Genomic DNA, 13,678 nt, shown 5'->3' on the forward strand with positions numbered 1-13,678 from the left:
TCTGAAACCTGCTTTTCATTTTCAACCTAGCAACATATTTTAGGTCCCCCCCCACACATTAATATGTATAGATCTAACTCATTCTGTGCATGGAATTCCAGAGTATAACATTCCACAGATTATTTAACCATTTTCATTTCACTATATTTTTCCTAATTTTTAAAATATACCTCCTTTCATACATATTCAAGTATTTCTTTAGAGTAGATTGAGTCACAAGATTATATACATTTAAAATTGTGATAATTATTACTTATTCCCCCTGCCTCAAAAAAAAGCTTTATATTTTTATGGTATCACCTGTGAGGACATGACTGCCTGCTTCCCTGTACTTTCAACAACATTTGATACTATCAGTTTTCATTTGTATCAATCTGATTGAAGAAAAATGTATCTAGTTCTGCTGCTTTTCATTTCCTGGGTTACCTGTAAGGCTAATTTTTTTCCTTTTGATGATTGATCATGTACATTTCCTTGGTGAAGTGTCTGTTTTAATTTTTAGGAATTCTTCTTCCTTTTTTTTTTTTTCTTTTATGATACTGGGAATTGAGAACCCAGGGCTTCACACATACTAAGCAATCACTCCACCCACTAAACTACATCCTCAACTCTCCTTAATTACATTTTATTTTGAGACAGGGTCTTGCTAAGATCCCCAAGTTGCCCTAGGACTTGTGATCCTCTTGCCTCAGCCTCCTAAATAGCTATGATTGTAGGCTTTTACACCACCATACTTGGTTGATTAATAGGAATTAATTATGTATTGTGGATAGTGTCCCATGATATCTAGGTAGATCATTCCTATAAAACCATTTGAGTGTATTACATATTTTAGATGCAGATCTTTGTTCTTTTAATTTCTTCTATGATAATTAGATATTTTACTTTTTTAATTTTTAAAATTGTGGTAAATATATATCATAAAATTTATCATTTTAACTATTTTTGAGAGTATAATGCAGTGACATTAATACACTTAAATTATTATCTAAGTATCATCACTATCCATTTGTAGAACTTTTTCATAATTCCAAACAGACTGTGTACCCATTAAATATTAACTTCCATTTCTTCCTCTCTCTCCTCTGATTCTGTGAATTTGCCTGTTCTTGCTATCTTATATAAGTAGACTCAAACAAGATTTGTCCTTTTGTGTCCAGCTTATTTCATTTAACATAACATTTTCAAGGTTCGTCCTAGTTCTAGCATGCATTAATTCTCTTCCTTCTTAAAGTTGATATTCCATTGTATTTGCATACCAGATTTTGTTTATCCATTCACCTGTTGTTGGACATTTGGGTTGTTTATGTTTTTTAGCTATTGTATTTTTGGTATTTATCATTACCTGCTAAAATGTGAAGTCAATCTGATTCTTACACCTTTATAAGGTGATCTGTTTTAGTTGGTTTTTGTTTTGCTTTGGTTGCGTTTCAGATTTAGGGCTAGGAGGATTGGGGAATTTTTTTAATTTTTTTTTTTTAAGAGAGAGTGAGAGAGGAGAGAGAGAGAGAGAGAGAGAGAGAGAGAGAGAGAGAGAGAGAGAGAGAAAGAATTTTTAATATTTATTTTTTAGTTCTCGGCGGACACAACATCTTTGTTGGTATGTGGTACTGAGGATCGAACCCGGGCCGCACGCATGCCAGGCGAGCGCGCTACCGCTGAGCCACATCCCCAGCCCCGGGGAATTTTTTTAATATTTATTTTTTAGTTTTAGTTGGATACAATACCTTTATTTTATTTATTTTTATGTGGTGCTGAGGATCAAACCCAGGGCCTCCCACATGCTAGGTGAGTGCTCTATTGCTGAACCACAATCCCAGCCCAGGATTGGGGAATTTTATTAGGATACAGTCCTTTTTTATTTGTAGTGCACTATGCTTTTTATATCTTTAATCTAAAGACTTATATGTTTCTTTTTAATTTTTTTTTCCTACTGGGCAACCCACTTCAGTGCCAGCAGCCTAAAGGCAGAGGCCAGACAGTGATTCAGGGCCACAGTTTGCTCCGGCATGGGACACTATGAGAGGCCCAGGGGAACAGGAGTTTCTTAAGTTCTAAGAAATTGTTCTCTTTTATTCTTTTCTTTGAGTAGTCTTTATGATTTGTTCTCTCTATTCTCTCCTTGTAGAATTCCTATTACATGAATGTTGGAACTCTAAATTTGCCATATTATTTTTACTTGTGTGTGTGTGTGTGTGTGTGTGTGTGTGTGTGTGTAATATAGTGTATATATACTACTTTCCATCTTTTTGCCCTTTGGGACTGCTTTCTAAAAGAATTCCTCAATTCAGTGTTCTGTTTTAATTTGTTCTTCACTTTTGTCTATCCTGCTATTTGGCTCAGCTATTGACTTTTTTATTTAATAATCAAGCTTTTTAATTTCTAGGAAATCTAGCTGTTTTCCCCCCCATGGATGATAGCCTCTTAAATCTCTCAGAGAATATAAATTACATGTATCTGAAAGGTCTGAATTGCCTGATTTGCATGGTAACTCTCTTTCTTGGTGTTAGCATTCTTCAAATATGTGGTGATTCTTAGCTGAAAGCTCATTTTTTATTTTTGACATTCTCTGTTAGTCTGATCAGGAATGTTGTTTTACTGCCACCTAATAGTGGAGGAGAGGTGGGGTGTGCTGCTCGATTCAGTTGTATAACAGATGGCTCTTGTAAGGTGAGGTGCAGGAGCTGCCAGGTGGTTGTGCCAGGGGCTGATCTTCTGCTCTTGGAGGCTCCCTGTTCTTGGATGCTATCAGCAACTCTGGCTACTGCTGAGTTTCTCAGACCCAAGGGCCCTCACCCAGTGCCTGACTATGCATTCCGGATGAGGATGCAGACGTGGACACTGGCTTAAATGTTTCTATTGCAAGAGTCCAGTGTATCCTGCTGGAGTTTGCCTCAGGATCCCCTGCTGCTTCTGGTATTCACCACCTTCTTGTCTTTCATTTTTAAGAAGCATTGTTAGGCATTAATGTTTGTCTTTAATCTTGTCCCACCAGGAATTCTTCAGAGTGTCTAGTTTACCACCTCTTCTCTTGCTTGGTTCTGGATTTTTATTCAGATATTTTCAGATTTCTAAGGATTTGAGGCAGGAAAGGGAGGTTACAACATGTGCTCAGTGTGCCATCTCATAGTGGAAATGCCAAGAAGTTACTAAGGAATGTCGGAATAGAGCTTGGCAGAATACTAGGGAAATCACCACCCTTTCCCTCATCCTTCCTAACCCCTTCACACATAGAGCTGGCTGATTGCCTTATCAGACTAGAAATGTGAAGCAGCCAAGAAAGCCCATGAATAGAACTGTATGAGCTGCAAGAGAGAAGGAAGCTCTGATGGAGAAGGCAGACTTGCTCAGTAGGTGGTGAGGATCATCATCTCTCATGATGATCTACAGTTGATACTTTTTCCCCATTCATTCATTTTTTTCCTTCATCTATCTTTCAGACTTTTACTATCTACCTTGTATATTCTAGGTCCTGGGCTGAGGTAATAAAGGCACCAAGATAAAAAATACAAACTTTCTGCCCTCAAAGAGTTCATCATTTTTATATGGAGAAGAAGAAAGACACTAATAGAAAATTCTAGTATAGCACAGATGCAACAAAACTAGTATGTGCTGTAGAAAGTATATATGATCTTGGGAGAGGAATTGATAGAGTGAAGCAGGGAGTGAGAGTGGGTTTCACAGAAGAGTTCAATTTTAATATGAATCTTAAAAGGAGGATCTTACTACCAAGATAAGAAGTGGTAGGGGAGGGGGAGGACATCATATCATGGTACTTCTGCTACATAGGTAGATATGGTCACAGTTTATATGTCTTTCTAAAGACTTTATTTTGTGGATAGTAAAAACGTTTTTAAGCAGAAAGGGACATGGTCTCATTTATGTTTTATAAAGTCTGATGGATTATATATACAAGAGGTAGAGATTAGGAGAATGGCATAGCCTAGAAAAGATAAGAACCTTGGAAGAAGGTGTGTTTAGGAGTGAGCTGGTAGTTGGTTGTATGGAAGGAATATGACACATCATTGATATCAGGAATATGACAGAACTGACATGTATAGCAGCATAGATATTCGATAAGGTTGTCAAGACCATTCAATGAAGAAAAAGCAGTGTTTTCAATAGTGCAGGGGAAGCTGGATATCAACACACCAGAGATTAAAGTTGGATCATATATAAAAATTCATTCAAAATATATCTATGACTTAAATGTAAGACATGAAATTATAAAATTCTCAGAACAAAATATAGAGCAAATCTTCACAATATTGGATTTGGTAATGATTTCTTAGATAATGGCACAAAAGACATAGGCAGCAAAAGAAAAAGTAAATAAAATGGATTTCATGAAAAATTTTAAAATTCTGTCCATCTAAAGCACTATCAAAAGAGTGAAAAAAGCAACCCACAGAACAGGAGAAAGTATTTACCAATCCTATTATCAGGCAGAGCTCTAGAATATATACAAAACTCTTAAAACTCAACAACACAAAAACAGCCTGATTAAAAAATAAGTAAAAGACTAGAATAGACATGTCTCTAAAGAAGATATACAAATGGCCAAAAGCACATGAGATAATTAGTTCAGAATCTCTAATCATTAGAGAAATCCAATCAAATCTCACAATAATGAGATACCACCTAATACCCATTAGAAGGCCGCTATTAAAAAAAAAAAATCCCAGGGCTGGGGTTGTGGCTCAGCAGTAGAACACTTGCCTAGCACGTGCTAGGCACTGAGCACTGGGTTCAATCCTCAGTACCACATGAAAATAAATAAGTAAAATAAAGGTACTGTGTCTAACTACAACTAAATAAATTTAAAAAAAAAAAAACAGTTGGGTGTGGTTACGCACACCTATAATTCCAGGAGCTTGGGAGGCTGAGGCAGGAGGACCAAAAGTTCAAAGCCAGCCTCAGCAACTTATCAAGGCACTTAGCAACTCACAAGACCCTGTCTCTAATTTTATATATATAATATATAGGCTGGGGATGTGGCTCACTGGTTATGCACCCCTGGGTTCAATCCCCAGTATCATAAAACCCAACACAGGAAATAATGAGTGTTGGCAAGGATGTGGAGAAACTGGAAACTCTTGTGCACTGTTGGTAGGAATGTAAAATGGTATAATAAGGCAGTTTCTTAAAAGATGCAATGATGCACATTTGTAATTCCAGCTACTCAGGAGGATGAGGCAAAAGGATCAAAATTTTAAAAGACAGCCTGGGCAATTTAATAAGACTCTTTTTCAAAATAAAATAATAAGAAGGGCTAGGGATGTAGCTCATTGTTAGAACACTTTCCTAGCAAGGCCCTGAATTCAATCCCTCATACTACAGGGAAAAAATATTAAAATTAGAATTACCATGCTATCCAGCAAATTCATTTGTGGGTATGTTCTCAAAGAATTGAGAGCCTATCTAAAAATATCTAGGAGATATTAGTGTATCCATGTACTAGAATGCCCTTGGATAAAAATGGCATGTTGTTTACTCATAACTTAGGCACATCCTCCCCTACACAGATTGAGCATCCCTAACCAAAAACTTTGAAATCAGAAATGCTTTAAAATCTGAAACTTTTTGAATGCTAACACGATACTCAGTAAAAGTCTATACAGATATTTCAAAATCTGGAAAACTCTGAAATCTGAAACACTTCTGGTCTCAGGGAAACAAATCAGAGTTATTCAAATTGTACTTTAAATTGGGCATAATGGAGCATGCCTGTAATCCCAGTGACTCAGGAGGCTGAGGCAGGAGGATCACAAGTTCAGCAATGGCAAGGCGCTAAGCAACTCAGTGAGACCCTGTCTCTAAATAAAATATAAAATGGGCTGGGGATGTGGCTCAGTGGTCAAGTGCCCCTGAGTTCAATCCCTGGTACAAAAAAAAAAAAAAAAAAAATCAAACTTTCCTTTAAATCATCTCTAGATTTCTTATAATATGTAATACATTGTAAATTCTATGTAAATAGTTGTTACACTGTATCTTTTAGGGAATAATGACTACAAAAGGTACTCATATTTAGTTTGGACACTTTTAATTTTATTTAATTTTGTGTGTGGTGCTGGAGACTTAACCCATAGCACCCGTGAATGTACACACTGTACCATCATTAGCCCCATCAAACACTTTTTTTCCTGCAATATTTTTGATCTGCAGTTGGTTGAATACACTGATGCAGAACCCACAGATACAGAAAACTGTGTTTGACTAAAGATTCCACACATAGGAGAGATCATGCAGTATTTTTCCTTCTGTGTCTGGCTAATTTCACTTAACATAATGCAGTTATCTATGTTGTTGAAAATGGTAGGATCTTCTTTTAAAAAGCTGAATAATATTTCATTATACAGTAGAATACACCACAGTTGTGTTTTGTTATGTTTTTTGGCAGTGCTAGGGCTTGAACTCGGGGTCTCACACTTACTAGGCACATATGAGCCACATCCCCAGCCCCACACCACAGTTTTTTTACCCCATTCACCTAACAGTGGGCACTTAGGTTGACTTTTCACTTGACTATTGTGAATAGTACTGCTGCGTACATAAGAGGACAGATACCTGTAGTATGAGGTGTTGCTTTTATTTTGGGGGGTTATACACACAGAAGAGGATTACTGGGTCATATGGTAGTTTTATTTTTAATTTTTTGAGGAACCTCAATTTTTATTTTCCATAGGGCTATACCAATTTGCATCTACCAAGTGTATGTCTGCCTCATACCCTGGCCTTATGTTTTGTCCTTTTGATAATAGTCATCCCATTGCCTATGAGATGATATCTCACTGGGATTTTGATTTGTATTTCCCTGATGATTAAGTGATGTTGACCATTTTTTCACATTACCTGTTGGTATTTTGTATGTATCCTTTGGAAAAATGTCTTTTGGGGGTCCTTTTCCCAAAATTTATTTAGGTTATTTGATTTTTTGCTATTGAGTTTATAAGCTCCTTTATATTTTTACTATTAACCCTTTATAGGATATATAGTTCGTATTTCGTTTGCTGTGCAGAAGATTTTAAGTTGAATGTAGTTCCATTTGGCTTTTTTACATGTGCTGCCTAAGTTTTTGGTGTGTTCTTTGCTTTTTAACATTTTTCAAAGATATAGTTTTAAATTTAAAGGAACCATATGATCACTGTTAGAATGGGGCTAGAAACATAAGATTTTTATGTTTCTAGACATTCCTTTAAAAAAAGAAAATTCAACATTCTATCAATATCTTTCAGTCCACATTCATTATCATGTAGGATTGCTGCAACACAGGAGGGCCTATGTTTCCTTTAATTTTTTTCATATCCTCTGTTTAAAATAATTTTATGTAAATTAATAGAGTATGTGCTGTTAAGTAGCACTAAAAAGGAACACAGGATGGGCTGGGGTATTGCTCAGTGGTGAAGTGTTTGCCTAGCATGTACAAGGCCCTGAGTTCCATCCCCAGCAACACACACACACACACACACACACACACACACACACACACACGAACGGAAGATGAGAAAGCTTCTTGTTTTCAGTGCTCAACTAAAATTGGAGGAAAGTCCAGACTTCTTATTTTTAGCATTATTTCTGGTGAATTTTCCTCCCTTATGTTTACATAGTGATCATAGAACCATCTGGAAATGATAGAAATAGCTGTTTGTTCGGAGGGAGGGGTGACAGCAGGAGAGTTACGCCCTATGCATTGCTTCAGTTTCTCTAATCTAATATCTTGCTGTCTATAAATCATAGAAATCACATAAAAGAATGTGTTCTAAAGTCTTTGCCTGTAGGTTTGAAATATGAAGTTCATGGGCTTTGATTTGCTATTTGTTCCAACTACCCTTCTGGCAAATGCTTAAATATTTAATGTAGTATTGAAGGAAAGATTTTTTTGTCCTTAATATCTTTACATTTCAAATCTTCCTGGCTTAAGCATATCCATGAAAGCAAATGTTTCTAGTCAGTATTCTCCCCTCCCCCCCAAAAAAAATGGAAGATTCTTGCATTCTCTTCAAAACCTTGAAACCAAACTAAAATGTATTTTTCAGAGCTATTTCTAACCTCCTACATGTGAGAGAAGTTTGGCAGGTTGGGAGGTCACATGGTGTAGAAAAAAAAGAACTAAACCAAGGAATGAACAGGCCTGACTGTTTGACAAGTTCTTTCTGGGCCTCTTTCTCAGTTTCAAACCATGTGGATTGCCCTTGATGATCCCAAAAGTATCCCACTCAATCAGTCACTCTGTGACTTAGATTGAGATTCTGGTGTTGTTGGTTTTTTTTAATTAAAAAGAATATTTATTTATTTTTATGTGGTGCTGAGGATCTAACCCAGTGCCTCAGTCATGGTAGGCAAGTGCTGTACCACTGAGCTACAACCACAGCCCCAGGTTGAGATTCTTTCTAGTTCTTACTGGAAAGAGCAAATAGAATTAATCTTTCTGTTCAGCACAGCTGTATTCAGGAGGTTACTCCATTATTTTGGGAACTGTTGAAGGTATTTTCTTTGGAACTGTCACTCACAAGATAACAAGAAAGTCAAGGTTACTTCATCTACAAGTGTCTAAATAATTATCATAATTTGTTGTCCCTCTGCCACCACTCATTATGAAAAATTAACCAGACATTTAAGAGAGGGCACATTTGAACAATACCCATATCACATGACATGTTGGATGCTGAAAGCCACTGGTTGATTTTCCTTTCCGGGTAGTTCAGTGAATCTTTCATTTTCTACAAGTAATCAACTTAGTGTTACCACAGCATAACAAGCTGAGCTTATTTGGATGATAGAAGGAATGTCTGTTTATCCTAGTCTCTATTAGTTATAAGCTAACTTTCCTAAGAATGACTAGGAAATCTTGGTAGTTCAACTCAGATATTTGCTCTGCTGATGAGTCTCCATTGATCCATCTTTTTATAGTAAGAATTTGCTTTCCATTTTTAGAAGAGGAATGAATCTAAAGGAGTGAATACAAGTAATGTGTCTGTTGACTTATTTCTAGGATCTTCCTTAGGCAGTTGATTATAAAGACTACAATTCAAATGTCACCATGAAAATGCTTGGGATCATTGAGGTTTATAGGTACCATCAGTAATGTCTACAAGAGAATATTTGTTCTTTCATATGAGTCACTAGTAAACGCTTCAAAAACTACTGAAGCTGGGCACGTGGCATATGCCTGTAATCGCAGCGGCTCGGGAGGTTGAGGCAAGAGGATCCTGAGTTCAAAGCCAGCCTCAGCAAAACCGAGGAGCTAAGCATCTTAGTGAGACCCTGTCTCTAAATAAAATAAAAAATAAGGCTGGGGATGTGGCTCAGTGATTGAGTGCCCCTGAGTTCAGTCCCCAGTATAAAAAAAACAAAACAAAACTATTGATGGTAACACTTCTAGGCAAAAACTTTTTCTTTTGCTCAGCATTAATTATATATTCAGTGTTCACTTCAGCAGCACTACATATACTAAAATCATGATACAGAGAAGATTAGCATGGCCCCTACACAAGGACAACACACAAATTCCTGTAGCGTTACATACTAAAAAAAAGTTATGGGGCTGGGGATATGGCTCAGTTGGTAGAATGCTTGCCTCACATGCACAAAGCCTTGGGTTTGATCCCCAGCACCACCACCATAACAACAACAAAAAATATATACATCCAACTTGTAGCCATCTGTAAAGATGAATGCCATTGCTAGGTATAACTATCAGAGAGGTATCGTAGGATAATCAGTACTGGAGAGGACATTGAAAATTATCTCATACAGGTCTCCACCCTCTTATATCACAACAGTTCTTAATTGTGGCTTATGTAGAAGAAGTGACTTATGATTACATGTGGCTCATGTATATCTAAGTCTAACTTGTCTGAAGAGGTAACTTTGAACAAGGATTAGAGATCATTACAAATCAAAGTCTAGTGATTCCTTCTCTTCTGTGCTCCAGCAGGGCCTAGTCCCATCATAGATTCTATCTTTTCAGCCACCTCAGGGTCAAGTTCAGCAAGAACATGGAGGTTGGGAGTGATGGGGGTGATAGAGTCAGAGCTGTGTCATTCAGTATCATTGAAGAGGTCAGTAACCCTGAGAATACAGCCATGAGTACATTTGGCCAAGGTAGGACTTCCCCTACGGGAATGTCCCCATGGCTTAGGAAAGAACTGGGTGCTCTCTGTGTACTTCCAAGAAGAGGGTAGGAACAGAGGGGCCTGAGCTTTTGGAAGCTCAGTCTTGTGACCTGGCACCATAGGAGGCCATCTGCTGGGTCATTCTGAGGCAGTCACAAGATGTTGTGTGATACAGTTTTATGAAAGCACATTCTTTTCTTTCCTATCATAGTTCACACTCAAGAGCTGTTTCCCATCATCTGTTGGGCCCCATCTAGGTGGGCAGCCCTGACTAATCTGGAGGGCTGTTCCATCTGGGTCATTTGTGGCCCACTTGAAAACTGACTTAAAAGGCTGCAAACCTGCCTATACAAGTGGTTTGAAAAGTTTTGAAGATAGTGGAAAAACCCTGGAAAGTATTTGGAATAGGCATAATTATAACTCTGCCACAGAAAAAGCAGACTGTCTTGGGTCATGCCTAGCCCCTCATTCAAAAATAAATAAATAAAAAAAAATAAGTACTCCTTAGTGGCCAAAGAAATTGTGGTTTTGAGTTGCTCACTATTTCTAGAAACTTCATAAAGTTAATCCAGAAGTAACAGGGTGGAGACCAAGAAAGGAAACATGCTATTTTATGGTGCTTTTAGCAAAGATAAAGAATTTGCCTCAGGCTAGGGGCAGTGCAATAGTGGCTTCAGAGCTTTGCTCCACTCAAGCTGTGGGGGCTGGCTGGGGCAAGCAGGCCTCACCAGCATCAGACAGCAAGAGGGCATCCTGGAGGACAGGTCAATTGCAGGCATGCTGATGCACAATTCCTGTCTCATCCTCCCTGTTCTCCTTTCTCCTCTTTATTCAAATTGACAAGTTTCTCTTGAGCTTCTGTTATACATGCAAACCACTGTCAAGTTCCAGGTGCCCCTTTCTAACTGGTTTTCCTTGCAGTTCACTGTCCCTGAATATAAATCTTCATTCATTAGTCTTAACTCTTGTTGAGTACATTTGATCACTTGGCTTTTTCTTTTTACTTTAGAGGAGTGGGAAAGCAGCTATACTAGTAGTGCAAAATGGATTTATGTTTGAATCAAGTACTATTACATTACATGTTTCTGAAGCATAAGTACCAAATGAAATGTTGCAGAGATTAACATATACTATCTCATGACAGGTGAAGAGTAACCTAGAACTTTGGGAATATAGAAAATCCATCCTGAGAATAAATCAGGTGCCTTGGTCCTGGTTGTAAACCAGTTACTAATGAGTGGCTTTTCTTATATAGACACATAGCCCTCTTTAGAGAATCTCTAAAGACTTCAACAATTCAGATCCCTGAACTGGTGCATAATTACATACTGGTATTTGAAGATTATGGCATGCAATGATACGTTCTGTCTCCCTCACAGAGTGAAGGCTGCTCAAACGGAGCTAGGACAGCAAATCCTGGCAGATTTCGAAGAGGCATTTCCTTCCCAGGGTACCAAGGTATTCTTTTGCATTTTCCCTTCAATCTTTAGATGTTGTTATCACCCTCCCCTAGTATACTCACTATAAATTATTTATTTATCATTCTAAAGTGTTTGTGGGCAATAGCAAATTTGTCTAATGGAAAGTTTAAGGTAATGAGACCATCATTGATTTTAAAGATCCCTAAGTGATATGTCTTTCTGTTGTCAAAAAGTGAGGATATGTTTTGGTTTAATGTGTGTCAAACCCTATCTTGTCTGCCTGTAAATTCCTTTTTCTCATGGCTGTGTTTTAAAAGAATATTTTCAAGCTACGATGTTTTTTAGAATTGTTACATAATTTATTGGTTTCAGGTTGGTAAAAAGACAACTGGGAGGAATATCCAGGGGCTTATGTAACTCTCAGAGTGACATAGTTAGAAGACTCACTTTTGATGATCATAAGCCTGTTTTTTGAAACTAATGCCCAACATTGCTCACTGGTAGTGTAGCTGTAAGTGTTGTGTCTGTGAAGCACAGGAGATTTCACTTGTGAACAATTGGTTACATTTCTCCTGTACAAGCTTTCCCTCACTTGGTTGTCACTGTGCTGGGGTAACTGCTTAGTTCCATCCTTCACATTGTAGCAGATGTCATGTTAATGCTTTGCATGTGTCGGCGAAGGCAGAATCTTCAGAAGCTTTTATTCTCTATTATTTGAGCTATTCTGAGGGGAAAAAATTTGTTCAAGGCAGAAATGAACTGGGCACATGGGCCAGCAGCATTCCTTGCTGTGCTTTGTGGGTGGAGATGGGGATATACATCCACTTACTGAGCCAAGGAGTGTTTCCTGGACCAGCTCTATAATTCAATAACTGGAAATGCACCAGTTCAGGGATCTGAACTGTTGAAGTTATTTTTTCTTTGTGCTCCATAAAAGAAACTTAGGAAGTAGGCTGGGAGTAGCTGTCCTTGCTTTGGTAAATTGCTTTCTATAGGAAACCTGCTCCTAATTTTAATAGTTTGTGACCAACTGCTAACAATTGGATACTTATTTGTAAAGCACTTTTCTTTGAGAACCTCATCTTCCTTAGTCACCTGAAGTAATTCAAGGAGGGAGTAAATGTTGGAACACCACTATTCGTATTGACCACACAAGGAAACAGAGGTCATAGAGGTAAAAGGATTTTAAGGATAGTCGCTGATTATGAGCACTAGACTTCCTAGGCCAGTCTACTTTCCAGCACTCTGCTGCCACATACCAATTTCAGAAGTTTCAGAAGCCCATCTGTATTAGTTAACCACAACCTACTTTATATCTTTTTTTCCCCAGATCATACCAGGCAAATGAATAAAATTATTTTCTTTAACAATTTGCCTTTTTTTCTGGCTCAGTGACTTAAAAGTTTTTTGTTTGTTTGTTTGTTTGTTTTAAAAGCTATTTTTAAAATAGGGTTTGACACAGCTTTTTTATCTTTGGTAATAGGGATTGAACCCAGGGGCACCCTCTACCACTGAGCTACATCCCCAGCCTTTTAAATTTTTTATTTTGTGATGGGGTCTTGCTAAGTTGCCAGGGCTATTCTTGAACTTGCCATCCTTCTGCCTCAAACTCCTGAGTCACTGGGATTTCAGGCCTCTGCCACCGTGCCCAGCAACTTTTCTTAAAGGCTTTGTGCTATTCTTCTTATCTCGCAAATGGAATCAAGATGTTAAAAAAATTGTCCAAAGTAACCTAGTCAATTTTTCTGAAAATGAAAAAAAATTAGAACTTGTGAATCTATAGGTTTTGGCCCTTTTGACTTCTCTATCTAGCTTTCATCTGGAAGCTAGAGTTGAGCAGTTGGTATGTTCAACAGGCCATATAATAGACAATAATTATGGAGCAGGTCACATTTTAACAATTTAGGTCTCAGGCAGTTTATGTGACACTTTTGAAACACTTGAACTTCAGTTGAGATGGATAGAATGGACAGAATTGACAAAAATAAATGATAATGATCTGAAAGAACCTTACCGATCACCTAATTCAAGTCAATTATTTTTCAAATGAGGTTAAATAACTTCTCAGAGCTACATGGCTGTTTAACCAAGCCAAGAGTAGTTTTCATGTATTCTTTGTGGTCCACAGTCAACCACATTCAT

The 13,678-nt window shown here is 37.6% G+C and overlaps 1 protein-coding gene and 2 non-coding genes across 3 annotated transcripts in view; 2 read left to right on the plus strand and 1 right to left on the minus strand.

Moving 5' to 3' along the window:
* The window catches only part of LOC144251699 (vacuolar protein sorting-associated protein 53 homolog), a 141,567-nt gene that overhangs the window by 39,727 nt on the left and 88,162 nt on the right, over nt 1-13,678 (plus strand). Inside the window, exon 8 of the mRNA XM_077794467.1 lies at nt 11,495-11,573. Within this exon, the coding sequence (XP_077650593.1) occupies nt 11,495-11,573 (79 nt within the window). The remainder of the gene's footprint in view (nt 1-11,494; nt 11,574-13,678) is intronic.
* On the minus strand, nt 1,932-2,066 carry LOC113182904 (small nucleolar RNA SNORA42/SNORA80 family). The gene has a single exon (XR_003300805.1). It is a non-coding gene; the product is annotated as a small nucleolar RNA SNORA42/SNORA80 family (small nucleolar RNA).
* LOC113182898 (U6 spliceosomal RNA) lies at nt 9,424-9,530 on the plus strand. Its single transcript, XR_003300799.1, has one exon. It is a non-coding gene; the product is annotated as a U6 spliceosomal RNA (small nuclear RNA).

The sequence above is a fragment of the Urocitellus parryii genome, unplaced genomic scaffold (assembly GCF_045843805.1).
Source record: "Urocitellus parryii isolate mUroPar1 unplaced genomic scaffold, mUroPar1.hap1 Scaffold_152, whole genome shotgun sequence".
Taxonomy (NCBI): Eukaryota; Metazoa; Chordata; class Mammalia; order Rodentia; family Sciuridae; genus Urocitellus; species Urocitellus parryii.